We start from the raw sequence: 27,992 nt of genomic DNA, 5'->3' as shown, positions 1-27,992 counted from the left end.
GCCACCGCGGCCATTTCTCCCACGCAGGCCACACTTTCCAATCTGGCGATCCTAATGACGATACCTATCATGACGAACGAAAGCTGCGAAGCCAGCTAGGCATCTCATAACCGAACCGGTCAAAGTCTATCGCGTAGATTTTGTACAGACGATATGCTGAAGCGATCGGCACCGATGAAAAGGTTTTCCGCACTTTGTCGTCGTCTGAGTGATCGGTAACATTTGGAAAAAAGATCCGAGCATTTTTTTCGCTGAGATTGAGTCGGTGACGTATGTAAGCAACATCGTACACCAACGTTTCAAGTTTTGCAACGATATCATGAGCGTAACGGCACGGATTGCAAAGTGTCTCGTAAAGTGCCCAATGGTGGTCATATGACTTCGGGTTGGTGTGAAGCAGAAAGTTGACGAAGTCTTCGAAAGTTGCGGTAGTGTCGTTTCTCAAAAGATCGGTATTGTTTTGGCGTTTTGAACGATATTGCTGATTAATTGTTTTGGACAACCGCCTGTAGTAATTTGAAAATCCTCGGCCGTTTGTGTCCAATTTACCATAATAGGCGGACACCAGACGGGCAAAGGGATTTCGCACCGTGATAATCTAAAACGAAGTATTTTGCCAAACATATCAAATTGATTTCTTTATTTTCTTACAGGCAGAGGTAATACCTATCCCTAAACTACACAATAAAACTTAAAAAGCAAAGTAGGTCTATTTATCACAATAATATTGGAAATTATAGTGCCGAAGTGTTTCAAATTATTTTATTACCTTTGTTGATTTCGTCCATGTTTTCTGTTTGTTAGAAGAATTCATACTTTTAAATCGCTTTGAGTCGAGTAAATCTAAAACGTTTTGTCCACGGATCTTTGAATTATTGTAATCCTCTTCGCTATAGTATCCCTCCGAAACAAGGACGGCTTTCAACCAACTGGAACTGCCGCACTTTTGTATGTCGCAAATTGCCGCCTGTAAAGTACACATTACATTGTCATTATAGCCTTTTAGAAAAGTACTTCATTATTAATTTACATTCATCTTCATTATTAATTTACGTCTTTGTTTTAGCCATTTAACACCCAGAGCCTTATCCCCACGTATGCGCCATTCAGGTTTTCTGCATCAACCGAATTTCATAAACAAGCTTGATTTTCTCTGCATCTAATAACACTGGTCAACAGCAAATTTTAAAGGGAGATGTGATAGATTGATTTGTAATGTTTTTCCGCCGCTGAGTATGAAATTGACCTTATTTTTTTCTAGCATATCAGGTTTTTGAAATATTCGCATTTTAATTTTTTCAATGTATTGCTGATGTACTATTAATATATTGGCAAATTGCGCATTGTGACATAATCCAACTATAATGTGACTCGCACACAGTTCTAACTGTTTAGTTACTGATATCTCCTAAAAATCAACACGGAAAAAATCTTTTATCAACGATTTTTGTAATTAGGTAGTCAATTTCCGGATGTAGAAACAACATCCAAGCTGAGTATACACGTTGTTTAAACACGTTCTCGTAGCACTAAAGCAGTAAACATTAAAATGAATAAATGTTTGATAATGCCAGAATTTAGTTAGTAGTGTTGTTGCATATCTTTTTCAAATGTGAGAGACCAACGACAAGCAATAAATCACTTAAGATATCATTAAGTTAGACAGTTGTAGGCCTATTTAAGCTGTTAGATTTCACAAGGAGACCTATACCACGTAATACCCCTTCGCAGTATAATGTTTCACTTCATCCACATAAAAGCCTTGAAATCTTCCTGATAAAGTTTACAATTAAAGGGACAAAAACGAAAGTTAAAAACCAATTCTGTTTTCCAGACAGATTTAAACAGCCTTACTGTAGATGTATGTTTTTTAAAAGAAAAGTCAGAACTGCTTGTATTAGGATTAAAAAAAAACTTGGTTGTGATTGATGTGGTAATTAGACATAACGGAAATAAAACTGAGACAACCTACAGTAGATGATCCTTTTTGCTACAACAGTCGTGCTACCAACTGCCTATAAGACAACAGTAAGTGGCTGATATCACAAATCATACTGGAATAAATATTAGCAAAATTCCAAAGGATGCACATTGTGAAAAGGTGGAATTACGCGCTTGGCTGGCATTTAGCGACTGTGTGCTAAATTTTTAGAAAATGCAAATTGCATTTTTTTTCTTTCGGTGTTGATCTGTTTAGCTTAGTATATATATGGGTTATGTATGTCACTCAAAGTGCATTTTCTACACACTGTGTTGAACATCTTTTTTTAGAAAACCTTGGTTCAGTTAGTGACGAACAAAAGTGACATTATAAGCAATGAAACCCCGTCACCAAGAATTTTAGAAGGGGGGAATAGTTCAAAATTCCATAATAAAAGTTCTATGATGATGACTTGAGTTATGTGTATAAAAAAGGTATATGTCAGACGTTTTTACGGGCCATGTATCACAGTTGTGCATTGTTTTCAATACATTTGTTTGTTTTTTGACGATATTTTAAAATTGTGATGTGCTAGAGCAGTGTTTCTCAACCTTTTTCACCCCAGGGCGCACTCGTAAACCTTTCTAAACGCGGCGGCGCACCTGACGAGCGAGTCGATTGCTAACTTTGTTTGGATATTTTGTTTTTTGCTGGCAGTTTTTATTACATCAGGCTCCTAATTTTATTATCTATAAAGAAGCCTGCGGAGTCGGTTAAAAATAACCCGACTCCAACTCCTGAGTTCGACTCTGGCCAAATGTGCGATTTCGTCAAATTCTGAGTCCGGCTGCCACTCTACAGCCTTTATTTCACCCATGTACGCTACTAAATTAAAGTGGATTTTCAACTATCCCCTCATAGGGGTGTCATATATCTCATCCACCCTCAAACCATTGCTGGAAAATATCCACAATGCTATTCCGCCTTTTCAATTTGCAGTTGGCGGCATTATCAGTTTTAAAATTGTTACTGCGCACGTCGGACTCGGGATTCCGGACTCAGGCAGTCCGACTTTAGCAAAACAGATCGACTACCGTACGTAGAGTCCCAAATCTGACTCCGACTCCACAGCCCTGCTTTAAAATACAATGTGCTTAATAAGACGGGCCTAAATAAAAAGAAAAAAAATTAAAATGGGCCTTTTATGTTGTAAATTATAAAAACACACGGTATGTTGTTCGATGGAAACACAGAATAAGACCCCAAAGCAACAACATCTAACTCGAAATAAATCCAAAATTTAACGGAATAAGACATAAATGGACAAAATAACGCCCAAAACAGTAAAAGCAGGGTGTGGCCTGGGACGGTTAAGGGACATCTTCTTGGCATCGGCCGTTTAGTTGTCGACGTTTGGGTGCCCTAGTTTAAAATGCCGTTAGGGCGCCGCTGTTTTGGCACTGCATTGGTTGCCTCTGTTTGGGGATAGGCGCGAGTAATAGGTAGAATAAGAATTTGGTTTATGGTTCAAATTATTAGGGGAGTTAGTGTTGAAGTTATGGGTGGAGTTTGGGGTTAAGTAAAAGCTTGTAAAGGCCTTATTCTTGCAATTTAGGCTTTATTCGGACAAATTTAGGTCTTATTTTGATTTAAACGTTATTACGAGTATTAGCTATTAGTCCTATTTTGGTCTTATTCCGAACTGTTTTCTATGCCGAAGTTGATGTTTCGGTCTTATGACGAAAGCCCCGTTAGATATGTTGCAATAGTTCTTCTTTTTCTTTGGTAGCCAACATCAACCATTGGAACTTCACTAGGGGCTACGAATCTAGTCATATTGCTCAGTGTTTATTCACAGAAAATAGTGACTAGAGTTTATTTACAACATAGTCATTCATTAAAAAAGATAAATCTGAATGGTCATCTTTGATTAAAAAATCATCTCCAAATAGCCTAATTTAAATTTCCCTCTTCAAATCCCTATTTTTCTAAGAAAAGCTTTATTTTTATCTGTGGATGAATGTTTTCAATTTGATTCTGCAATAACAATTTTAAACTATTCAAATGTTGGAATATGTCATTTAAATTTTTAACTTTGAATTCCAGAATTGACCAGCGCCATAATAAAACTCAATACATTTTCGGTATAAGATCCAAGTGGCCTAAATAACAACCTCATCCGCAGGAACTGGATATAAAACGATTAGGCGCCGCCACCGCCTTATAAGGGCCATGTTTTTAAACGGCGGTGTTTGTAGACTCTGTTTTGAAACTGGACTGTCGATCCGATAGGGGTTTGGTTATGTTATCTATTTGTCCTTTTTTGATCTTATTCCGAACTGTGTTTTATTCCGATGTTGATGTTATTCTAATTTTGGTCTTATTGCTGGAATCCACTTTTAGTCGCAAATTATAAAATAATACAGAATTTTTGTAACATTTTTTCCCATTTTCTCGCGGCGCACCTGGCAACCTTCCGCGGCGCACCGGTTGAGAAACGCTGTGCTAGAGAAAAACTACAGGTACATTCGAAATCAGCGCGACAAATACATCTAAGAAATAACAATCACGATCTCGTTTAAAAAAAGTGAAAATTTGTTGACCGGTGTAATGTTGAAGACGTCTTGAGAAAAAGGGTTTAATGCAGATTTAGAGTTTATTGCAGACGTTCATGTCTTTACGCCAATATTCAGTTTAAAATCTCAGTAAAACTGTTTAACGAAGTTACCTTGTATGGCGCAAAGTATATCGAGGCTTGGTTTATTGTTGACTCTTTGTGTTTGTTGAATAATTTTGATTGCCAGCAAGTACTTTCTAAACTTGAAACCCTTTGTTTGTGTAAATCATCCATGACAGCAATAAAGTGTTTATATGATTGATTGGTCGCTATAATGTCAGATTTCACTTTTGAAGAAACCGATGATTCAAGCTGAAAAAACGTAAATACAATTGGAAGCATCTGACAAAGCTTATTAGCTAAAATACTAGTCATGTTGTGCTAATTGTTCAGTGGGCCACAAATTACATTACTATAGTAACGTACTAGGCCTAAACGTTTTTGTTACAAAATCAAAATATAAAAAAACATAAAAGTTGCCTACACTTTGATAAGCTTACATTATTCATTTGAACTGCATTGCACAACCAAAAGCACTATACTGGAAGTGGTGTAAGGTGTTAGTGAATTACATAAGGCAATCTAAAATAAAGTTAAAGTTACTCTTTAGTTACGTTAGGCACGTGGTTCCCAAACTTTTTTATTTCGTGGCCTAATATTTTTGCAAAACAGTTTGTGGCCCACCATATTTCGTAAACTATTCTGCGGCCTTTAGCCCATTGATATACAGCACATAGCACAAATCTGGATACAATGTCCCTTTTTGAAGTTTACTGACCCTTTGTGCAATACAGAAGATGTCATGTCATAGCAAAATCTGTGTGTAGACGAGTATAAAGCACTGATTTTCACCAAATTTTCTTTTTTAAATGGTATTGTAACAACAAGTTCATCTTTCAACCGCATTACGTTTTGAAAGATCAAGATTCTGAATCTAGCAATGAATGTCTTATAGACCTATATAGGCCTACATGACGACCTTAAAAAGTTCATTGTAGCATGTTCGTTAAACTGCACCTTAAGAAATTTCGTTTTCTCGGTCAAACTTCCGTTGTTTTCCTAAACTTAAAAAAAATTATTTTGAGGACACGTGACGAATTAAATTGCCCAAAATGATTCAACTATAGAACAATTTAGCACCAAGTGCTGTTTAAAAAAAAGTTTAAAACCACGCAGCAAGACTCTATGATCACATAAGAGATAGGCAGTAAATCACTTTTGTAAATCTAATTTTTTTTTATCGTGTATCAGTGATTCTCAAACTATGCCGCGCTACTCCAGTGTGCATTGAGAGATTCTATTCATTCAACTACAGTAGAATGGTTGTCAAGGTAAGATTTTATATTTTTTTTGTGTGCAGCGATTTATTTTTGTTTTTACTGTGTCGCTCGCTAAAAAAAAGTTTGCGAACCACTGATAGGCTAAATATAACTCAATAAAGCCAACACTGAGATTTAAGTATAGGCCTTTCAAACCGATATAAAGCTCATATTTAAATATTTTAACCGGATTTTTTGTTTCGAAAAAAAAAAATCGTTCTTTACGTAGGCCTATAGTTCAAATAAACAAACCATTTAAATTGGGAGATAATCTCGCTCCACCACCTGGATACACCCTGGTTATGTAACATACTTTTTGTAAAGTACCTTGTGAAATAAGTTGTCCGTAATGAACTTCAAACTAATAAAGATGCAGGTCAACTGTCCAGCTACCAAGAAGAAAATCCACAGCCGTCGTTTAGCAAAGGACAAATGTGTTTTCATAATTCAACTTGCTTGGGTGACGTGTGTATTTATAATAGTAGGTTACTACTTTAAATCTAAAATAAAAAGAAAGCAAAATTTTGTCGTACAACTGTTTAATAAATACTTTATGCCTAAAATGATAAACTAGAACACCCATGTTTACACACTTTTAACAAGAATCAACAACGATTTATTATTAATAATAGAAAGCTAGATAAGCTAAGTCGAGCACTGTTAACCACTAGAAACTTTTTTATGCAACGATGTAGCTCCCTCAGTTTGGTTAACCTTTTGACTAACGTTTATCCGATTTTATATGTAGCCCGCAGCAATATCCTATTCGAAACTTTGCTGTCCAAGTATTGCCTCATTTTAAACTGTCAATAAACACATGCATGTTGTAAAATAAAATGATAGATGATGCCTACACCCGCGGGCTGTACGTATGTCGCAAATTTTGAGGTCGATAAAGCTATAAAAGAATAAAAAATAAAAAGCCCTGCATTGTGTTTTGCTCTGTCAAATGACACCGGCCATCGGATACCAGCTTCAGGGCAATAAAATATTCGACTCGGCGCAATGTATAACAATATGCAAAGGCAACTACCTCTCGTAAATTTACAGGGTTCATTGAATTTATTTTCAGCTGGTGAAAGCATCATCCTTATTCGTAGTTGAATTAAACTTCCCACGCTTCTTTTATATTGCGAATATAGGAGAAGTCCAGCGCATAAAGGACACTTTTGCAATTGTTTTTCTACAAATAAATTGTTATAGGTAGTGTTACCATCTACTACAATTCATTAAACGTAAATCCCGCAACCTTTTTCCGCAAATGCGAACCGGTTTAAAACTGAAGTTTTGGCGCGGATCACCTTTTAAAAAGAACATATGTTCAGAAATCGAATTTTTTTACAACTTTTTTTAATGCGAACTTTAAGCTTGTTTTGCCGCAAAGAGATGCTCCCACTAGGAATTATTGAACTTAACGAAACTCGCGGGCGGCGTCGTGCCGACAAGCCACTTAACCAGCACGTAGCTCATTTCAATAAAACTTTTAGGCCTTAATGTTTTTTTGTTAAATTACACTTGTATTTCCTAGGACCTATTCTTACCAGCTTGTCAAAATAAGGATATTTTAAACATTATTTTGAAGGAATTCACACCTTGTGATTATAATGTATTTCAGATCCCTTTTTTGGCCAGGTCCTAAACGACACTTTGTATAGTTTTATATATAGAGGCTAGAACCTACTGAAACTAATTGAAATGCATAAGTTTTTCGAAACCTGTCCTGCTTAAATATCAAAATAATAAATCATTTTATAAATATTGTTTGCATGAATTTATTCTATTTCACTTATTCTATTGCAAAACAGTAACACACAAAAAGACCTAAAAAGCAACAATACCTAAAGCAAAAAAATTCACAAAACTATAATCTTATGAACAACGACATAATAAAGTCAAATACGGAGTCATATCCAGTACGTAAGATCCAAATCGTCTGAATAAGACCTAAATCTGCCGGAATACGTTTTTGACCTGCGCCGTTAGGCCGCCACTGTTTTTGCACCGGATTTTGAGCCCTGTTTGGGGCTATTAGTGGGGAATGGGTGGGGTTAGAAAATGGATTAAGGTTGAAATTATTAGGGGAGTTAGTAATGCACTTAGAGGGGTGGGGTTTCAGAGCTAGGTAAAGTGTTTTTTATGCTTGATTTTCAAAAACATTTTAGCCTATTTTTCTATATATTGTAAGTACTAGGACTTAGATTTTGTAATAAAAATATGCATTTTTGGATGTTGTGAATGTGCTATGCAACTCATATGGCCACACCACACTATAGTTGTTTTGTACCTCACGAGAGCTAATACTAATTGAGGTCTTGTTTCCTACCAATCAATCATGGTGTATATTTAAACGAAAGTAAATTGGTTTTGAATAAAACTTCATTTTTGACTTTCTTCCAGGTTTTTACGTACAGTTCGGTTTTAAATCACCAATGCTTCTAGCAAATAGAATGTAGGAGATATACTGACTATATGCCTTTGCTGGCGAAATACACACACATATATGTATATTAAGATCTTTTAATTGTGTCTGACCTGCTTGCTGGCTTTCCTAGTGTATTCTGCTATTTGTTAACTTATTAGCCTATGTTTCGTTGTTCGATAACAACGGAAGATATATTTTTGCCTCTGGCAATTTTATAATAGGGAAACACGAGAATTTACTGCATATGCTTTACACAAGTTACGTGCATGCATTTGTGAAATGTGATTTACTAAACAAATTCGAAGTAAGCACACAAAACTTATTTCAAAGCTTTAACTGACAGCTTTTTAAAATCTGTCTGAATTTTTTTGAGTAAAGCGGTGTTTCCAACGGGTTTAACCATAAATCTACATTGCTTATACAACATAGAATCTAAACTTTCCTATTTGAATAAAACTAGTAATAATTTAACCAAGCTAGCTTGTCTTGCTGGCATCATTTTAACGGCATATTCGGTTAGTCTGCATGGGCTTTCAATAATCCAACCATTACCAATAATTAAACCTATGTTAAAATAAAGAGTATGTCCTAGATATGACAAAGATATTTGCATCACACCTTGCCCAGGTTAAGACCTATGCAGAAAACGATATATTTGAAAATTCAGATCAAAAGATCAGTTATCCCATAATGGTCCAAAACCATCAGGCCCGCAGGCCACAAGTGACTCGCAGGAAATGGTTTATTCTTTGTATAAGCACACCACTATAGAGGGTTTAATCCAAGTTTATGAAATTGATGAACAGCAAAAGTGTTCAAATTGCTTGGATTATTTTTGGGATTATAATATTGAATAAAATCTTTACTACCATGTACCCAGTGGTTCCCAAACTGTTTTTTTTTTGTTCTATTTCTTTGTATTGTTCGCTCGAAGAATAAAATAGAAAAGGGGTAACAGATAAATGAAACAAGCATTTATTGGTTGGATAATTGTCGATTAACATATCACAGACGAATAGTAATCACCACAGGCAAAACGGTAATGAAATTTAACGAATCGCGTGTCTGTGAAATGCGCGTACGCGATTATTGCCTTAAGGAAAGTACACGAAGCAGGACCACAACAAAAGCAATGGAGTAATTTTACAATCGCCCTTAGCACACGAGAAACTATATGTAAATGTCTCAATATGAATAATTTGTAAGGGCGTATTTAAGTCTAAAATGCTTGCGTTATTGTTAATGCAAATAACATTTTTAAATTACAAAACGTTTCACGGCACACTTGACAATCTCTGGGCAAACTAGTGTGCCGCGGCACAGTTTGGGAATCACTAATATAACCTGTTGTTGGCTGGCAAGGAGTAATGCAATGCAGTCCGTTTGTAGAAAACGCTCACTGCTTCAATGGCACTTTTTAAAAAGGGAGTTGCGAAGATGCAAAATAATTGCACTATTTTAATATGGACATAACAAGAAAGGCTAACGGGCCAATTAAAGTTACATTTTCCTCACTTTAAACTAAAGAAGCAACACAATCGCGCTACGGAAAATATGTTTACACGATTTATTTTCAACTTCCAAAACGCAATTTCACCCAAATTACTGGTTAATGCAGCTATCCTTAACTCATAGGTCGCGAACGAATATAGGGTCACTGTTTAATTTAGTTGAGTCTTCGACTGCAGTAGTTCACATTGTTAGATCTGTTGAATTTATATGAAAGGGCGTATCTTTATGGAATCCAAAACCATTGGCAGCTGGTTTCTGCTTGTCAATCACATTTTCTTTGGAGGAAGTCTTCTCAGTCCAAAGAGCAGTGCACTGAAAACTGTAAGTTGAAACTATTCGTAGCATGAAACTCTCTAAAATGAAAGTTTCTTCAACTTAATCTAAATAATGTTTTGTCTGATATTTACCGTGTTTTATGATAAACATAACCAAAGGGTATCAGAAACATGTGCATATTTTATTTTGTGGGTGCGCAATTCGTCACGTCTCCTTGTATTAAAAGGTTTCCCAATTAAAATAAAACAACCGCAATTTTTTTCGTGCTTCGCGCGTTGCTACTTTTTTAATATACAATAGAAATTTATCTTCAATTGCATAAACAAAATTCAGGTCCGACCCTAAATAAAGAGTGCTTAAAAGCTACACGTGTTTATAACAAAATTGTTAGTGGAAATTTATTACGGCCCACCGAAAACTTGTTGAGTTTGGTTTGGCCCGCGACTAGCAAACGGTTGCCGACCCCTGTTTTAAATAAAAATTAAACTGATCTGTATCATTAGCGCTTGTTTCTGCTACAACTCATGTACATGGTATCGAAGGATCATGAGTCCGAATAGTAAATAGGGATGTTTCACTCCAGATAGTTGCCCTCCAACAAAAAAGCACGACTTTTTTTCAAAATATCCGCGTCAGTGAAATTGCAATATTTTTAAATTTCGTTCATATTAGGACAGAAAAAGGAATGCAAATAAACAATATAAATTGGACTTGCTCAAAAGAATTCTTGACAAAAAACAAATTGACCGCAAAGGGTTAACGTAGTTCGTCAGCATAACGTTAAATAGTGAGTCTGTTGATATCTGACTTAAAGCGCAAATGTAAATGCGTTATATGAGGCCAATGTAGGTATTGTAGCTGTTTCTTTGCCTACCTTAATTTGCAATTAAGTTAAATATAGAAAGGGTTGTTTAATTTCTTGTCTTATTGGTCCGCGAAACATCTTAGATAACCAATTATGACTGCGTTAAACAATCTTAAAAAACTGTAATATACCGGGTACAATAACAATTCAACAGAATCGCAAACTGAAATTATGAATTATATTTCTGTCGAGTTGGCACGCATATGGTTTGATATTTAGCAGCGCAGTTCCAAAAAAAATCTCCTCAACCCGAATCACGATCACGGTGGTGCGATCGTCCACGTCGCTCGTCTGATTCGTAACGATCACGGCGATGCGATCTTTCACCGTGACCATCGTACGAATCACGAGCACGACGATTTGCAATAACACGATGCTCTTCAAACGAATCACGCTCGTTATTGTGCGAGTTTTGGGACCGATGATCGTACGCATTGTATTCACGCCCATGATGCCCATCGTCGTCGTATGACTCGTTGGTGTACTGCCCAATAGCCTTCGCCTTTTTGCCTTTTCTTTTTTCTTTTTTGTCGGGTTCGGTCTTTTTTTCTTTATCGAACACTGAGTAGAAACCCTTTTTCTTTCCAAATAAAGAAAATTTATTTTTCTCTTTTTTCTCCACGTCCTCTGGTTCGTTCTTGTACTCCTTGCACATCCGGATGCAGCGATAAATAAGGTAACACACCAGAAGACAGAAGATGATTCCAGCCACAAAACACATTGCGATGTAGACGATGACCGGACCGCAACAAGCATGTCCTTGAATTAAATTAAATATGTTGTACTGTTTTTGGTTCATGCGAACGTAGGCCTACGTCGGCTCAGTTCAAAAGACTTCAAACAAATTCGCTCGCATTTTACTAAATAACAACTCTTGACGCCTATAGGTACACTGTGTCCAAACAAGATCTATTTTATGTTTCTGTGTCAAAAAATAAATTAATCAGACTAATAAAGTCAGTTTTGAATTTGTTCTAAAGTTAATAAAAATAAAGCAAACAACTATAGAAGGTTCAAAAATGTATAATTATTCTCGTATAACGCGTGCTTTATCCAAATTGTACGCTGCCTAAAGTTCACAAAGTCATTTTGACATTAGGTTGTTTTAGTTTTTACTCACCAGTAAATGAAATGGAAACCGATCCCCGACCAACGTGCAGACCCGGCGCCTTTACCGTATCACCACTGTTCGCTGAACCCCCACCTCCTCCCCATCCATCGGGAGGACCCCCTCCCCCTCCAGAGTACCCTCCTCCGCCACCGGCACCGCCATCGGAGCTCCCTGACCCCCCACCACCGAACCCCCCATTGTTTTCGACTGGTTCCCCGTTGCTTGCTGTGAACATGTACAAGCCGCCTACTCCCGGCGCCGTTCTTCCGTAGCCCTTGTTAGTGTATTTAATGCTGGGCTGTGGGAACTCGGTCCCCTGTCCTTGTAGTGCTTGTATATTGATGTAGCTCGACGCCCCGTTCCCGTCAAAGCCAGCACCGCCTCCGGAGGAGCTGAGTCCGTTCGACAGAGCCACCCCTCTGGTACCGCCGGTGCCATTGACGCCACCTGCACCCTGTTTAGCCTCGCCGGAACCCACTGTTCTTGACCCAGACTTTCCTGAGCTTTCTAGTCCGGCGTCGGCGATATTGCGCAACCTTTGTGACGCTCTTCCCGCACCGGAGCTCCCTCCACCGGCCACAAGCATCACGAAGCTGTCGCTGTTGCGCGTCACAAAAGTGCCACCGGAGCCGCCAGGACCGCGGGTCGTTCCCCACCTGGGATCATAGTCGCTTTGTTGACCTGCAGAATAATGTATCCGTGAAAACACTAAAAGTTTATTATTTAACAACTTACACAGTATACTTTGGAGAATAATACGTTTCGAATAGCTCTTTATTAATTTTCAACATCGTTCAAAATGATACCTACTTCTGTATGGGCTTTGATATTCTTATTACGTCATACAGAGTATAAATTAATTTATATTTTTTAACATCCGTGGTCAGAAACGAATATAAATTTAACGGTATTCCCTTTAGGGCAATATCATTCCTTAAATACTCGATGTACCGTATACGTTCATAGAAATAACTTTGACTATCAGTATTTTTTCCTCATTTTGATGACTTTTCGAAAATCGCGAATGCGTACAACATACACGTCGTATAAAATTAAATTTGTTAGGACTTTCTATTCCTACCCACTAGAATCCGGAAATTCTCTCCCTTTCGAATGCGAAACTCCGCGGTTATAATCGCCCCTCTTCCAGAGTTCTCCAGCGTCATTTCTAGTCCGGACGGACCCTTGGCTGAAATTCAAAGAACTTATAGTCAACCTTTTGTTTACGGCGGAAAATGTCTTCCACAAAATCACTGGAAAATATGTTGGACCGAATGACGTGTGCTGGATCTTTGTAAGACGAGATATGCAACCGCCATTGTTTTCGAAAATTGAAGTTCAACCCAAAACAATATTTTTCGGAAAAAAAGTAATTTCTTGATCAAACGCTAAGCGAAACGGTAACATACCTCCTGAAGTAGATATGACGAAGCCTATTTTAATAAATAAATGAATTACAATAAACTAAAAGAACTAGGTTTGGCAAATTCTAGTCACGGTGTCTAAAAAGCAACTTTTTGGGACTTTGAGTTTAGCCGTCATGGCAATATTGATTTATGGGCTCACCTGTGATTAGAAATAAACCAGAAACGGGTGCCGTCCATATTTGAACACCTTTGTCCACCATGACATCGCCTTCAAGAGACGTGCCTTTGTATGCGAGTTCGCATTGTGACTAAAACAAGAACACGTTTATGTTACAATCTGTATAAACCCCTAATCTCCAATACGAATGCTGAAAAACGCAGACAGGGAGAAATGTATAGGGTCATTACGAGTAAAAAATGGGTGACAGTAAAAAAAAAATCCATATACGTATTAACGTTACGTAGTTTTGATCGACTAAGAAAACGTGACCGCGATAGCCTAAATATATCAAGTGTAATACCCGATGCTGTATTTACGTCATTTGGTATTAGCCACGATCTTGTATTGCTTCTTTTTTTAAATGCATTTTTTCTAATAGCTATCAGGAAGTTTTTTACAAAAGATAACGTAAATGCGCCGAAAAAGCCGAATTAAATAGGAACTAATATTTAAGGACCGATTATGTTGCCCAAATATATTCTTTTATTGAAGTTACATATAGTTTCTGTGTTTGGGTAATCTTTACTATACAAGGCGTCTGCCGTAGCCTACGTGCTTTTACTTTACTTATAGTCTTAATATATGGATTTTCTTTCCCTAATGAATATTTAAATATAGATATTGCTTACCTCCAATACAGTTTAAACTTGTTCATAAAAAGGCTTAACAACCTCTACATCGCCGACGTTAAAGTTTTTTTATAGGCTACAAAAATAAACTATTTTGAAGTGGAGGTTTGGACTCATTTTCTAAATTTATAACGCATGTAAAAAATGTAAAATGCACAGATGACTATATTTACCTGTGTTGGGCCCATTCTGCCTTTTTGATTGCAATCGTTAAAGTCCCATCGCATTTCTACAACAGGTTCAGTTTTTAACTCCGCTCGTGTGATTGCAACGATAGAAAAAATTAGAAACCATTCACTCAACATAATGCAGGCATATAAAACCTCTTGCCTAAGCTTGTCTAACAAAAATAACACAACGTCATGCAGGTTTTTTAATTCAATATAGCAATTCATTTATGTCACACTTTTTTTAATATTATGCATTTGGCCTTTGGTTTTTCGTTCCTGGTCAATATTTTGAAAGTACATATTAATGGAAATCTTTGAAATTTAACTCACATAATATTCATTGTTCGAAACGTTAATTCCACACTCTGGAGCTATCATATTGTGGGTACATGTGCGTTAGGTCAGTTATATCCATCGAAAACGTTTTGAAATACGTTCTGGGTATCTTTGTTTGCTTTGCATTTGTAATAATAACCTTTTGGTATCAATAAAGAGTAACCCTTCGTTACAATGATAATGTAAACTTACTTTCATCTGCTTAAATTTAAAATCTATTTAAACAGAAATGTGTCACATAGGCACACCTCCATATTTAGGCCAAAAACATTTGGCTTACAACTCCAGGTTTGCAAAATTTCTTGTAAAAGTACATCGCACAAACACATATTGTCCCCCGCTAAACATATGTTGGTTTACGAGCTTTCTTGAGTTGAGAAACACTGTTGCTTATTTTATTGCAGATGCTGTAGGCTGGTATAAACAACATTACGCTGGAAAGCATTACGCCATTACATCTAACAGTATTATTAAATCTGTAATCACACTAGCGCGCTTTCGCCCAAGGCGCAGTTTACAGTCGAATTTGCTCGATAAAACGGTGCTGTTGAAATTTGTCCTGGGGCTGCAAACGTAGTAGACGAATGTCAAATCGATGTTCAAAATCCACTTTATTGAGAAAAGGAACCGTGAAAGTAGCAACTTAATACGCAGCATGCATATATCACGATGGTTAATAATTTGCAGGATTTTAAGCATGGATGTGGTATTTTTACTAAATTAGGACTTTACTATAAAGCTGACACTAATTTCGGCAACGCAAAAAACAAATGACATGTGCTTTAACATAGAGAAAAATCCCGTAAGGCAAAAAATTTTGAGTTTATAGATACTTGCACAGTGCGTTTCAAAGTTGGTCAATAATATGTTATTAGCTACTTTTGCATTTAAACAGGCACAGCAATTTAGAAAAATTATTTGCTTTTATGGCAGCAGCGTTGTATGGTTAAATTTAGGCCTATTTTTGTGAGGTTTTTGTTTTGCGGGCTACAGGTACCGGAAACTCACTACTGTGAGATTTTTATTTACAGTGGCCAGCAAAAATATTTTTGTTCTTGTTTAACTGCACCCCAGATGTCCATTTTGTGTATGAGGCTCATAATGTAATATAATACATTGGTTGTACAGAACAGAAAAATAAAATGTTCTGCTTATTTTAAACTTCAAACTGGGGCGTTTTAATATAAAGCGACCACTAATACAATGTTATAATACATTAAACGTTTGAAAATACCCGAGTACGACGTTTTTTGTGTTCATTCATTTTATAATTGTAATTTTAACTAAGCTATAAAACACAAATGATATTTTAAAAACTCGTTTTGTTAATATTTTTAGATGAATGTTATTGCGTTTACAAAATTACTAAAACGTAATTGTAAATTGCATAAGCCGTTCTTGAACACATTAAAAAACAACCTTCAAACAAAAAAAGTTTAAAAAATTCTAGATCACAAAATAATTTGAAGGACGCTTACGTTCCAATTTTTGCGTTTTAACCGTTCAACGTGAACTTGTAGTTAATACCAAATTTGTTTAAATCTGGCAGTAGCCTACGGTAAAAAAAGAATAAAAATATTCTTTCTTCTACATATCTGCTTCTAGTCGTTTTAACTCGACACTGTCGTAATCTTGAGTTGAATCCACATCACTGGAGTTTTTCATTTCTTTAGACGTAAAGATGATCTAAAATGTATAGTCATTTTAGTTCGCGTTTAGCAAATCAAGTTGTGCCATAAACCAATGAGAGTTATAAGTTATATGTAGTTCAACCATTGACAGATTTAGGCAAATACATTATTTAACATGCAACAGTTGTTAAACCTCTGCAAGATGTTTTCCGCTTCGCATTCCGCCAAAAATTTTGACTGCAGCATAAATCGGAATAATGACCACTGAACTCAAGCTGATTAGATGGGCGACCAACTGTGCCCACCACGGATACACGTAGTCATCGTGAGTCAGCGGTTTCACCGTAGCCAAGTAATAAATGACCACCCCCTAAAAACAAACATTTGTTTGAATAACGATTTATTACAAGCAGCGACGCAGAAGGTGTCGCGAAATAGTGTACGATTTCCTAGTTAAAAGTTTATCAAAAGCATCTCTGTTGATATTCCCAAGAATTAGCAACATTGCATAGCGACACTTATCCCACATTGTGTGAACATTGGATCTTAACCAGTGAAACATCCCATCATTTGGAAACCTACACTTTTAGTTTATATGTTAGAAGTAAAACAGACGCATATAGGCTACTGTTTGAATCAAGGAATACCAAGTGGGATCCGCAGACAAACTAAGCCCCGTAAAGCAATTGTAGGGTTTTCGTAATTAAACGTGTTTAGTGCTAAACCGAAGACAGACAGGTTATAAAAAATCAAGCGAAGTCATGTATTAGATACTTAGACTATATTATTATTTTTGTACTTATTTTTTTATGTAGCAACGAGTTATCTTTATTTCAAGGAACACGTAATTCATTTTAAATGTTTGTTAACAACTGGTTAAAATTTATCTAAATGCAGTAGTAAAGATTTTAAACAGTAATTGCTGTGCGTTTGCTGTATTGAATTGGAGTTGAATTCGGGATTATCAGTTCTTTTTCTTTTCATATTGTACCACCCAGGTGTACTACAACGTTCTGTTGTTGTTACACGGTTGCATTTTGCCAGATAAGGCCAATACTTACGAATGAAACCACCGGCCCGATGAACTTGCAGGAAATTTTAAACCAGAGTCTTCCCGGTTTGCTGCCTATCATACCCTCCAGCTCGTTCCAAAAACGGTCAGCCCCGTAAATCCATCCAATGGCAAGGAATTCGAAAAGAGCCACAAGGAACAACGCCCAACCGGCAGCAGCGTAAAGATAGATACCGAAGACATAAATTCCTCCCTTAAATAATGGAAAATAACCGAAAAAAATTAAGGTTTTAAAACTTGTCTAACAGTCGAACAAAGTTGATAGTAAGATATAATTTCGTTTACAATAAAAAGAAACAGGTGAAATTTGCACACGTTCTAATAGTTTTAATGGTATTTCTGAAATGTACGGGCAACGTTTTTGAAAGAGCAAATATTCAATAAAGTCAACTGCTCTATGTGGATAACAAATAAATCTGAAACCTAAATGTAATTAACCTAAATGTAATCAACAGGTTAAGTAAAAAATAGATACGAGTCAAATATGGTACTCGCGTTTAAAAGCGTAGTTACAATTTAGAGCCATAATTAAATAAAACCAATTCCCCATCACGGGCAACCTTAACTATTTGTTTGAACAAAAATGATCATGTGTATTTAGGGGTCTTTAAAAATGTTTGGTCCAGGACAGATGGTGTACCCTATCCCAGTGTTTCTTCAAACTTACAAAGCGTTGCGCCAGATTAAATTAATTGATTTCAAGGGTGAACCAACAGACTGACGCTAAACAAATTATTAAAGGTGCTAGCTTTTTTACAATTTCCAGTGTGCAACAACTTAACAAATCGATATCATCATTACTGTATCATCATCTGACAACAAAATCCCTAAAGAAGATTACAATTCAACGGCGAAATGAGGTAATTCTGATTAAAGTACAGTAAACTTACCTCTGTAAGCATTGTGAGTCCTAAAAGAAAGTTGAAAATAGCACAGACACCTTGAACAATAGCCCGACTGTGGCGGAGATTTCGAAGATACGCGAAGTTATCCAAAATAGTGGCCACGAAACACTCTTGGCCGACGAACTAAAAATAAAAAAAAATTACTTTCTCCTATGTGCCAATAATTGATCGTAGAGACATTCGAGGAATAAAGATAAACTATTTTACAAAGAGTAAAAAAACAGCCCTCTGTTTTACGTTTCTATCAAAAGATACAATCAATTACTATTAGGACTATCTACTCCTATAAGTAATATTACTGCACACCAAGGCACAATTATTAAAGTCTGAATTACACTTTAATTTTATAACAGGGCCAACTAAAGTTTAGAATTTAGATTAACATGTTTTATTCTACAACCTGGGAATCGAAGCCTAAGGTGAGAAGTGTGAGGAAGAAAAGTGCGCACCAAAGTTGTGGAAACGGCAGAAGTGAGAGAGCTTCTGGGTAAGCGATGAAGGCAAGGCCAGGTCCTGACTGCGCCACCTTGTCCACCGTTGTGTTCTGTTCGCCGGCATTAAGTAAATAATAAAGTTTCAGGCGATTTCTAGCATTAACATATATGGGCTTCTATTGGGAAACAACCAGCCTGCGGTTAAATTAATACACAAGCGTGTACAACAACTGTGCTAGAAAAACAAGTAGAGCCTGCTGTGAGGTTCGAACTCACAACGGGTTCGTCGCTCTACCAAATCAGTAACGCAGACTCAGGGGTGCGCGAGTTGAGAAACAATCACAATAATACCGGTACCATTGTTTGCTGTATCTTGTTAGTACTAACTAACGATGCGAAAACAGTATCGTTTCTCAAAAAAAAAACATCAGAATGGCGAGATTACAGTTGTTGTACACGTTTACAATGTTACTGTGGACCAAGAAATAATGCTTACCTGATATTTTGCCATAAACCCAAGAGTTGAGAATACTGCAAATCCGCTTACGAAACTGGTCAATGAATTCAGGCATCCGATTAACAATGAATCTCTGTGGAATTCAAATATAACAACAGAAATACTATAATGCCAAGTTTAGACTTGATAGTTTTATCATATACCTTTATCAATACATAAACTGTTGTTACCAAGCATAGTAATACGAATAAAAAAAAACAGCTCCTCTTGTAATTTTAATTCTTGACCAACGTTTCGGCAACCTATGCAAGCCTCCTTCGTCAGGGTGAATGACATTGAACGCTTGAAATAATAGCAGGAGAGTCAGACTACAGAAAAATATTATTTTTGGATTCTTGGAACATCCATAAGAAGGGTAACACCATGAACATCAAAACAGACGTGATGCTCTCGGCATGCTATAAGCACCTGCTGAAGGACTAAACGTTATCGCTAATGGTTTTCTTATCGTTTCGTTGCTCGCGTTTTTTCCTGCTTTTTTTCCTTTGTGTGTTTTCCATTTATTGTACGAGCGTTCTTGGTCATTCACCTTGACGAAGGCGGCTTGTAGGTTGCCGAAACGTTGGTCAACAATTATAATTACCGGAGGAGTTGTTTTTTGATTTGTATATACCTTTTTCGTTACTGAAATTGCCTAGTTTTAAACCAGGGCTGCTCGGGACTCGAAGAGTCGTTTTTTTTTTTGCTGGAGTCGGACTCGTGACTTGAGTAAGACCACGTAAAACTACCCGAGTCCCGAGCCCGACATGCGCATGCGCAGTACCAATTTTCAAAACGAAATTGTCCGCCAATTGGAAATTGCAAAGATAGAACAGCATAATATGGTGGAATATATTCGAACCATGTATTGTGAGTGAGTAAAAATTATACGAACCCCCTATAAGTGGATTGCTGAACATCCACGCTATTTCAGTTACGTAAATTGGCGGTATACATGCTAGAGTCAGGGCCGGACTCAGGACTCGATGAAATTGCACATTTGACCGGAGTCGGAATCGGTACTCGGGAGTCGGACTCGGGTTTATTTTTTTGGCCCGAGTCGGACTCGTGAGTCGGACTCGTGATATTTTTAACCGACTCCCCAGTCTGGTTTAAACTAACAGCTAGATTTCCATTTCCCTTTTTCAAAAAGGGCCGGATAACTGTTAGGGTTTACGATCGCGGGTCGGATATCATTTTTGTCGAAACTTGAAACGTAAGTATCGTTGAACAAAGGAATTATACTGTAAATAACTATAATAAAAACTGTAGTTAACCTTAAGTATCGTACAGTTTAAAATTACATTAAAATTTGGTTTGAAATTGCGTCAGACAACATTTCAACTGTACTTCATCGTCATCAAGAAATATTCCAAGGTCCGGATTTTTTTATATTTTTTTTTATATTTTTTTTTATATACCGATCGGGTCGTAGTTTGGTGAACCCCGAGCTATAGACCAGTAGTTTTTAACCCTGCATCAAAGTTTAGTTTTTTAATTTTAGACAGTATACCTGAAAACATTGTGATTTTGTCGGTTGTAACTGCCAAGGATGACCAAAGCCCCAGTGCAGGTAAAGTAGGAATAAAGAACCTGGGAACCAGCACTCACCCAAACCTAAAAAGAAACAGCATTGTGGTGACATGGACATTGGGAAAGGTAAAGCACTACCATTGTTTCTATTTGCAGAAATAAAGGCGATCCTGTATAGTAGACAAATGGTTCAATTGACGTTTAACATGTAGTTTGCCAAAAATCTTAACATGACGTTTTTTCTCTCTATTTAGACAGAACTATATGGCAGTATTTCCTCTATCGTCACTTTTAAACGTCGTACACTATTTGCAGAAATCGGTGTTTAGTAACAAAGTTTTACAGCGCCGAGCGGCGATACGAAATTTTATTACATTTAATTCCAGAAGCTTTGTGACGTTGGGAAAGATATACATCTTGATGCCGTCTGTGGCCCCATCAAGCATCGCACCGCGAACTAAAATTGTCAGTATCAAAATAAACGGAAGAGTTGCGGTGACGTAAACAACCTGTGGTGAACAAAAAAATGGTATACACCAGAGTTGGATCAATCAATTAAATTAATTCAGGTCACTTGCGATTAGCCTACATTTACTTCCTTAGGACACCGGCTTGGCCGAAGGGCATAGTTAGCGTGATGACCCCGATCCAAATGCCACCAAAAACAAAGAGAGGGAATATTTTTATACATGTCTGAAAACTATGCCCCCATCCCCCCAAAAAAAAGCAATTACTTCCTTAAATGCTTTAATTGCATTACAATTACAATTACATTAATTACAATTTATATTGCTGCTGAAATATGGAAAACAGTTTATGTCTCATCGCTTCCCAAAGAAAATAAACAACGTGGAACATTATCGAAACTTCAATTTTCTCAATATCAATGTACTTTAGCTGTTAACGAATTATATATACAATTAGAATTACAGAGAATGAAACTGCTTTAATAAATAACAATTTTAATTACATTTTTAATTTAAAACTGTACCGTAATTAATTACACCAATTTTAATAACAAATAACAATTTTGAATACAATTTTTAATTAATAAACTGTAATTTATTACACCAAGTACAATTAAAAACTAGAATTGATTAAACTGTGGTATACGACTGGTGATCTCTCGTACATACTAACTATAAATATCTAACTGTGGACAGAGCTACATGTAACTATCCGGGCCGCGGAAAAGATGCGTCCTACAAGGTTAATAAAACCCAGTTGATTGCACGAAATGTTTCTCGAATGCAAATTCAACATAAATTTTGATGAATTGGTTTACCTAAAAGTAATGAGCCTCAACGCTATGAAGCAAATTCAATATTTCCTTAGTTTACAATTATAAAACCAAGTCAATAAAATTGGAGACAAAATAATACCGGGCCGCGACCGTCAGTCATGACTCATCTGGTTTGGTTATCCCTAACCTCAGTGAACGACTCGGTTAATCATACACAAATATATGAACTGATTTACTTTAGCTGTCCACCCGATTCCCTTGAAAGTTGACAAATAAAATCCAATCCACAAAATGGCCAGATACAACACGAGATCACCCCGGAGGCCGCCTAAGTGTTCCAAGCTCGGCGAAATCCCCAACACGTCATACCTGCCAAATTTTTTGGGATGATGAAAACTAGGGATGTCCGATAATATCGGATCGGAGCCGATACCCGATGAGAAATTGTAATATCGGAACTCGTCCGATACTAGGTTGTTATCGGTACCGATTTAATATCAAATTAACATAGTAATTTCATCCTAAATTTGCGATCCAACGATCAATTGTTTCTTAAAGCACAAAATTATCAAATAGTATTGGTTTAACAACAATAGAGGTAGCAAACCCAATATGTTAGGAGATTATATTTCGATCTAAAAATAAGAAATTGACTGAAAGTGTTTACCTAAACATATATTATTTTAACAAAAGTATGACTTATTAGACATACATTGACTTAAACAACATATTGCTGTCTGAAGTACTGAATTAATAATGCCTTGGCGTCGCCAAACACACGTTTCAGATGTTGTACTGACTATTGGTTATTTTGTCGGGTTTATGCAAAATTATAAAAATCTTTAGTGGATGTTTTTATCATTTCAAAAAGACAAACAACTATAAAAATGCGAAACAAAAACATGATGCCGGTTATTTTAGAAAAAATGTTGTGTAAACGATTGAAATACAACGTAAAAAAATGCAGAAATTTAGCGAAGACCTGGTTATCGACGACAATTTTCAGAAAGAATTTTGTAAGCGATCTATGTGCATTTTTATTCGTTTTTGAATCAATTTTAGCAAAATTCGGAATTCTGATCGGATCGCGATACTTTTTGTCCAAAAATATCGGGAACCGATAACGGTTTAAAAATGTCAAGTATCGGACATCCCCATTAAAAACCATGAGTTTTTGTATCAGATAAAGAAAGAATGTTAGTAGATAAAACGAGCGTAATTAAATTAAAAACAACTACCGAAAGTTTAGTTTAAAGATAAAAAAATGCTGCGTTGCATCTGTGAGAAACAACTTCGCTTACTTCCAAAACTCCTCCCCGGGCGTCGCTTTTGATACCTCATTGCTGTGGTTATTCATCGACGAAGCGTTGAATTCATTTGCACCGGATTTATTCCAAGCATTGCGTGCGAAACAAGCAGCTGTATTCCACTCGTTGCCGCAATGAGACCAGGGCAGTTGCGATGAAAAACTGCTGACTATGTATTTGAGCATCCAAACCATCAGGATTGGATAATACACGTTACTGTGCAAGATGAGAACGAGGCCGGCGAAAGCAATGCCTGAACATACGGAAAAGCATAAAAGACTGTTTTCGCATTTTAGTAATTAATGTGCTGTCAACCGATTTGTATGGGTATATCATACAACCTTGGTTAAGGCCATTGAGCATTCGTATAAAGACGAAACGCACCTGGAAGTAAAAATATCAAAGTTATACTCTTTAATTACACAGGATCACTTGTTTTACCGTGCGTTAGATTTGTTTTAATTCCCTTGGTTAAGGTAAATAATTTTTCGGGCTGTTTCCAAAATGATCCAAGCACTAACTTTAAACAATAAAATAGCCTTGGATTTTTGCATTTTTTATTTTCATTACGATATTTTCGATAAACGGCAAATTTGGCAAATTAGTACAGTTTTGTCGGACAGTATAATAGTATCCTGGACGCTTGAATTTGTCAGGTATACTTTTTAAGTTAATTTTGGATTGTAAAAAAGTTGTCTTGGTTTATATAGCTACTATTTTGGGGTGTGCGCAACATTTACAATTAAAGCTCCTGGCCAAACTGTTTTAACAACTACATTTTATGTAATACTGCTAATACACCTCGAAAGACATTGTTTAAAATGTAAAAACATAATGTACGACATCACTAGCTTAAACAAAATATTTTGCACCAAACATTTTGTATTTAGATCACGAGGTAATCGTGATAAATCATGAAGCTTCATCTAATATGGCAACGCCCGATAGGTATACGATTAGTCAAAATGACATAAGATGTTAAGAAAAAACATACATGTTTCAATGTTGACTAATGCAACTAACCTTTAAAGATGGGTACTGTGGTCCAACTCTTGAAAAGTCCCCCTCTGACTTTTTGGCCAAGAGTTGTTTCCATCAAAATTAGTGGAATGCCAATAAACGAGGCAAATAGCAGATATGGGATGAGAAACGCACCTTAAGTAAAATCAATAAACAAAATACTATATGAAACCACGGCGGATCCAGAATTGTTTATATTTTATAAACATTCTGACAAGACGTCACGAAGTTGTTTTGAAAGTTAATGAAGCAAAGGTACTTTAAAACGTGGCGTCACAGTTGCGTTTAAACTTGACGTAATAGAGAAATAACCCTTAAGAAACCCGCAGCGCGTTCATTTGGTGAGAGAGAGATTTGTCAAACGGCGCCTTTATTCTAAACCGGATTTGATCAAAATGGGAGAAATTATATTAAAAACGGTTTTACATTCGAAAAATACTTGGATTCAAATAGTTAAAATGGACAAAATACAGTTCCTTCCTCCTAGGTATTACCCCGTATGGAACATATTATTTAGCAATTCTTTTAGGCATACGACTGTGGTACAAGATAACTTTTAATCTAATTATTAGCATTCGTGCCCTATAACCTATAAAGAACTCATATTAACTAGTCAAGTTTACGGCTAACTTTTAAGCAGTTTGGATAAGTTCTTAAACCGCAGATGATCAGACGCTGAAGGCAATTTTAAAAGCCAGAAAAAGGACAAAAATGTTATTTCATATAAAACAAACAGATTATAAAAGCTAAAAATCTTTAGGAAGCTGTGGAAAAGATGTTCAATATTATACTTTATATCAGTATTTCTCAATCTATGGGTCGCGAACCTAAAGTTTCTGCATACGAAAACATGGTTCAAATTAATTAAATATAGCTCTATTAATGCTATTGTCTTGTTTGTGATTTGTTCGGATTAAAAAGATGTTTATATTTATAATCATATACTGTAGTGTTTTTAACCTTAAAACAAAAGACTGTTATACCTCCGCCATATTGGAAACATAGATATGGGAATCTCCAGACGTTGCCAAGGCCAATTGAACAACCGACGGTGGCAAAAATAAAGTCGACAGACTTAGTCCACTTTTGCCGTACCGGAGATTTCTTGTCATTTTCGTTCATTCTTTTATAACAACTAATCTATGCAATATAAAAACAACATGGACGTAACAAATAAAATAATACGGTAATTTGGTTTTTGTTCCGAGCTTTGTACTTGCACTTTTCTAAAGTATATTCAGTTGTAAGATTAACCCGACAAATGTACGCCAAGACTGGCAATTGAGCGTATGCCAGGGCTAATACTATCCGCACACTCGAAACAAATAAATTGGCTTTGTAAAACGATTGGTATTTTTGTCCTTATTCAAAACTGTTTCGGTTTGCATTTGTATCATCAATATTGGCTTCTGTTTTGAAAACAAATTTAAAGCCCAAACAACAATGGTCAGGTATTATATTCCGAATGTTATTTACAAGTCCCTAATATCTCCTAATTCTCTATCGCAACGAAGTACAATCTCAGTACTTTAAGCAGCTTAAAAGTTTTGGGACGACCGCAAAATTACGGGTATAGCAATGTAATACGTTATATTTGTTGCGCTTTCGGTCCATTTTATCATGAAACGCTATCCGCTGCCTTGGATATTTGCTCATGTGTCTACCTGCTCGAATGATACATGTTTTGTAGGTGTGCCACCGAATTTTTTAGCTTTGTAAGTTTGGCGAAAGTAAAATAGGGTTGCGGAGCACTGGTATAATGATACAATACGACATTTGTCTAATACACTACGGTTGGTCAGATAATGGACGACAGACTTCGACCTCGGCTATACTCGTTTGTAATTTTTTGCTCAAACAATTTAACAGGATTGTGAAGTGGGTCAACTCTCACCAACCATATGCTAGTCGTATTGGCAGTTGTTACTTATGTCCTTTTTTCATTATACATGTTTTTGTCAAACCGCAGCACTTGCACAGCTCAAAATGCAAACTGATTTGGATAGCCTTCCTAAATACGTCCGCTATACTGTTATTAGTCCAACCTGCTCTCCCCGCATCATTATCCAGTGTCATGTTAATACATAAACACATAATCGTCTCCTCTAATATGTTGTCGAACGGGCTGGTATTGCTTGCGTTAACAGTCGTTTTTTTGGATTCCACGTGCCGTGTATACATTTAGACGCACCATCATAACTAACCACGATCTCATTTTTCAACATTCACGTCGTAATGCGCCACTTCAGCTTAACGGTCAACCGAGTTTTTGGTTATGATTGCAGCGGAAACACGCAGCGTGTTAGCACCTGGTTAATTGAGTACGCTCTGCTTACTGACTGCACCACAAACTATTTTGCAGATAACTTCGTTTGTGCGGAGTGTATATTTACTCATACTTACATATTTACTGATACTATATGGCTATGACTCATACTTTAAGGTGTTACCGAACGTGTTTTCATATGGCAAATATGATCACATGCTGTGAGAATATAGGCGACCGATATTTTGCGATTTAAAAGGCAACTGCAAAGTTTTGTTTTTTTTATTTTAAAATTTCCACTATATGAAAAGTTTCCTGGTCGTATCCTAAAAACACAAATTAGTCACATGTAGAGAAACTATTTGGTGCGGCTGTCACCTCGAAGGGGAACAGTTTATTTTCTGGGGACCCTTACTGGTCCTTGACACCGACAAAATCTTGACAAGCTTTCTCGCAACCGTGCTTCATCAGGTCAAAGTAGAAATAAAGACAACTTCTATTTCTACTTTTACTAAAGCAATAACAATTGTACGAAAGTTGTCAATATTTTATTACAATTCGTTTTTAAACGGTAGCACCAGATTTTCAGATTTATTATTACCTATATCCGTATATATTGTTTTTTATTAGTTCAAGAGTTTTGATGGAATTTTCGATATTTCAAGAAAGCATAAGGGGTCCGCGAGGTAAAAAATTTAAGAACCAATGCTCTATACCAGTGTTTCTTAACCTTTTTAGCGCTCGTATAACCTTTGAGTTTTCATGAAATTTTTTCGTACCCCTACAATGGCCGACGGAAAATTCCAATATTAGGAATTAAACTCAATGTATTTATGACTTACGTGTTAAATGCATGCATTAAAAACAATCTTGTAAGTACAACACAATTTCCAACACACTAACAATAAGTCAATTTAGTAATGGAATTTCTGATGTTGCTTTTCGAAAATGATCCAATTGAAACGAGGTTGTTTCTTTAAAATAGACACATCACACACATATATCACTCTTTAATTCTCAACTAAACTAGAATTCAAAACAGTAAATAATAGGAATTCTTTCACTACTTATTGCTCTTTTACACGGGGCGCAAACACTAATAACGGAATATAACAACTAACGTCAGCTCACTCGTCTGCAGGCTGCACTATGACACCATAGTGTAAACCCAACCATAATAGACATATAAACATAAAGTAACTCGTTTCTTCACAAATATGCCTAAATAGCGCATTATTTCACACTGCATGTCGTACCCCCTTCTTTGATGCTACGTACCACCCCCAAGGAGTACACGCACCCCTGGTTAAGAACCCTTGC

The 27,992-nt window shown here is 36.5% G+C and overlaps 3 protein-coding genes across 3 annotated transcripts; all 3 read right to left on the bottom strand.

Annotated features, from left to right (window-relative positions):
• Positions 1 to 67: 67 nt before the first annotated feature.
• Positions 68 to 6,654, bottom strand: LOC146139996 (carbohydrate sulfotransferase 10-like). Its single transcript, XM_083392586.1, has 4 exons — positions 6,650 to 6,654; positions 5,391 to 5,472; positions 770 to 967; positions 68 to 598 (listed from the first exon to the last, which is right to left on the bottom strand). Exons 1-4 carry the CDS (start codon positions 6,652 to 6,654, stop codon positions 68 to 70), a joined length of 816 nt encoding a protein of 271 aa, XP_083248712.1.
• Positions 6,655 to 10,759: 4,105 nt separating this feature from the next.
• On the bottom strand, positions 10,760 to 14,576 carry LOC146139995 (uncharacterized). The gene is made up of 5 exons (XM_083391217.1): positions 14,433 to 14,576; positions 13,610 to 13,718; positions 13,125 to 13,232; positions 12,053 to 12,724; positions 10,760 to 11,691 (listed from the first exon to the last, which is right to left on the bottom strand). The coding sequence occupies exons 1-5, from the start codon at positions 14,562 to 14,564 to the stop codon at positions 11,177 to 11,179; spliced, it is 1,536 nt and encodes a 511-aa protein (XP_083247343.1). The 5' UTR covers positions 14,565 to 14,576; the 3' UTR covers positions 10,760 to 11,176.
• An 878-nt stretch (positions 14,577 to 15,454) lies between these two features.
• LOC146139994 (sodium- and chloride-dependent taurine transporter-like) lies at positions 15,455 to 25,601 on the bottom strand. The gene is made up of 12 exons (XM_083391216.1): positions 25,390 to 25,601; positions 24,410 to 24,541; positions 23,381 to 23,639; positions 22,316 to 22,448; positions 21,211 to 21,345; positions 20,817 to 20,920; positions 19,304 to 19,397; positions 18,774 to 18,917; positions 18,359 to 18,496; positions 17,458 to 17,661; positions 16,590 to 16,766; positions 15,455 to 16,451 (listed from the first exon to the last, which is right to left on the bottom strand). Exons 1-12 carry the CDS (start codon positions 25,526 to 25,528, stop codon positions 16,353 to 16,355), a joined length of 1,758 nt encoding a protein of 585 aa, XP_083247342.1. The 5' UTR covers positions 25,529 to 25,601; the 3' UTR covers positions 15,455 to 16,352.
• Positions 25,602 to 27,992: the final 2,391 nt, after the last annotated feature.

Source organism: Ascidiella aspersa, chromosome 6 (genome assembly GCF_963924565.1).
Source record: "Ascidiella aspersa chromosome 6, kaAscAspe10.2, whole genome shotgun sequence".
Classification (NCBI taxonomy): domain Eukaryota; kingdom Metazoa; phylum Chordata; class Ascidiacea; order Phlebobranchia; family Ascidiidae; genus Ascidiella; species Ascidiella aspersa.
Note: the sequence above shows the minus strand (reverse complement) of the source record. Positions and strands in the feature narration are given on the sequence as shown.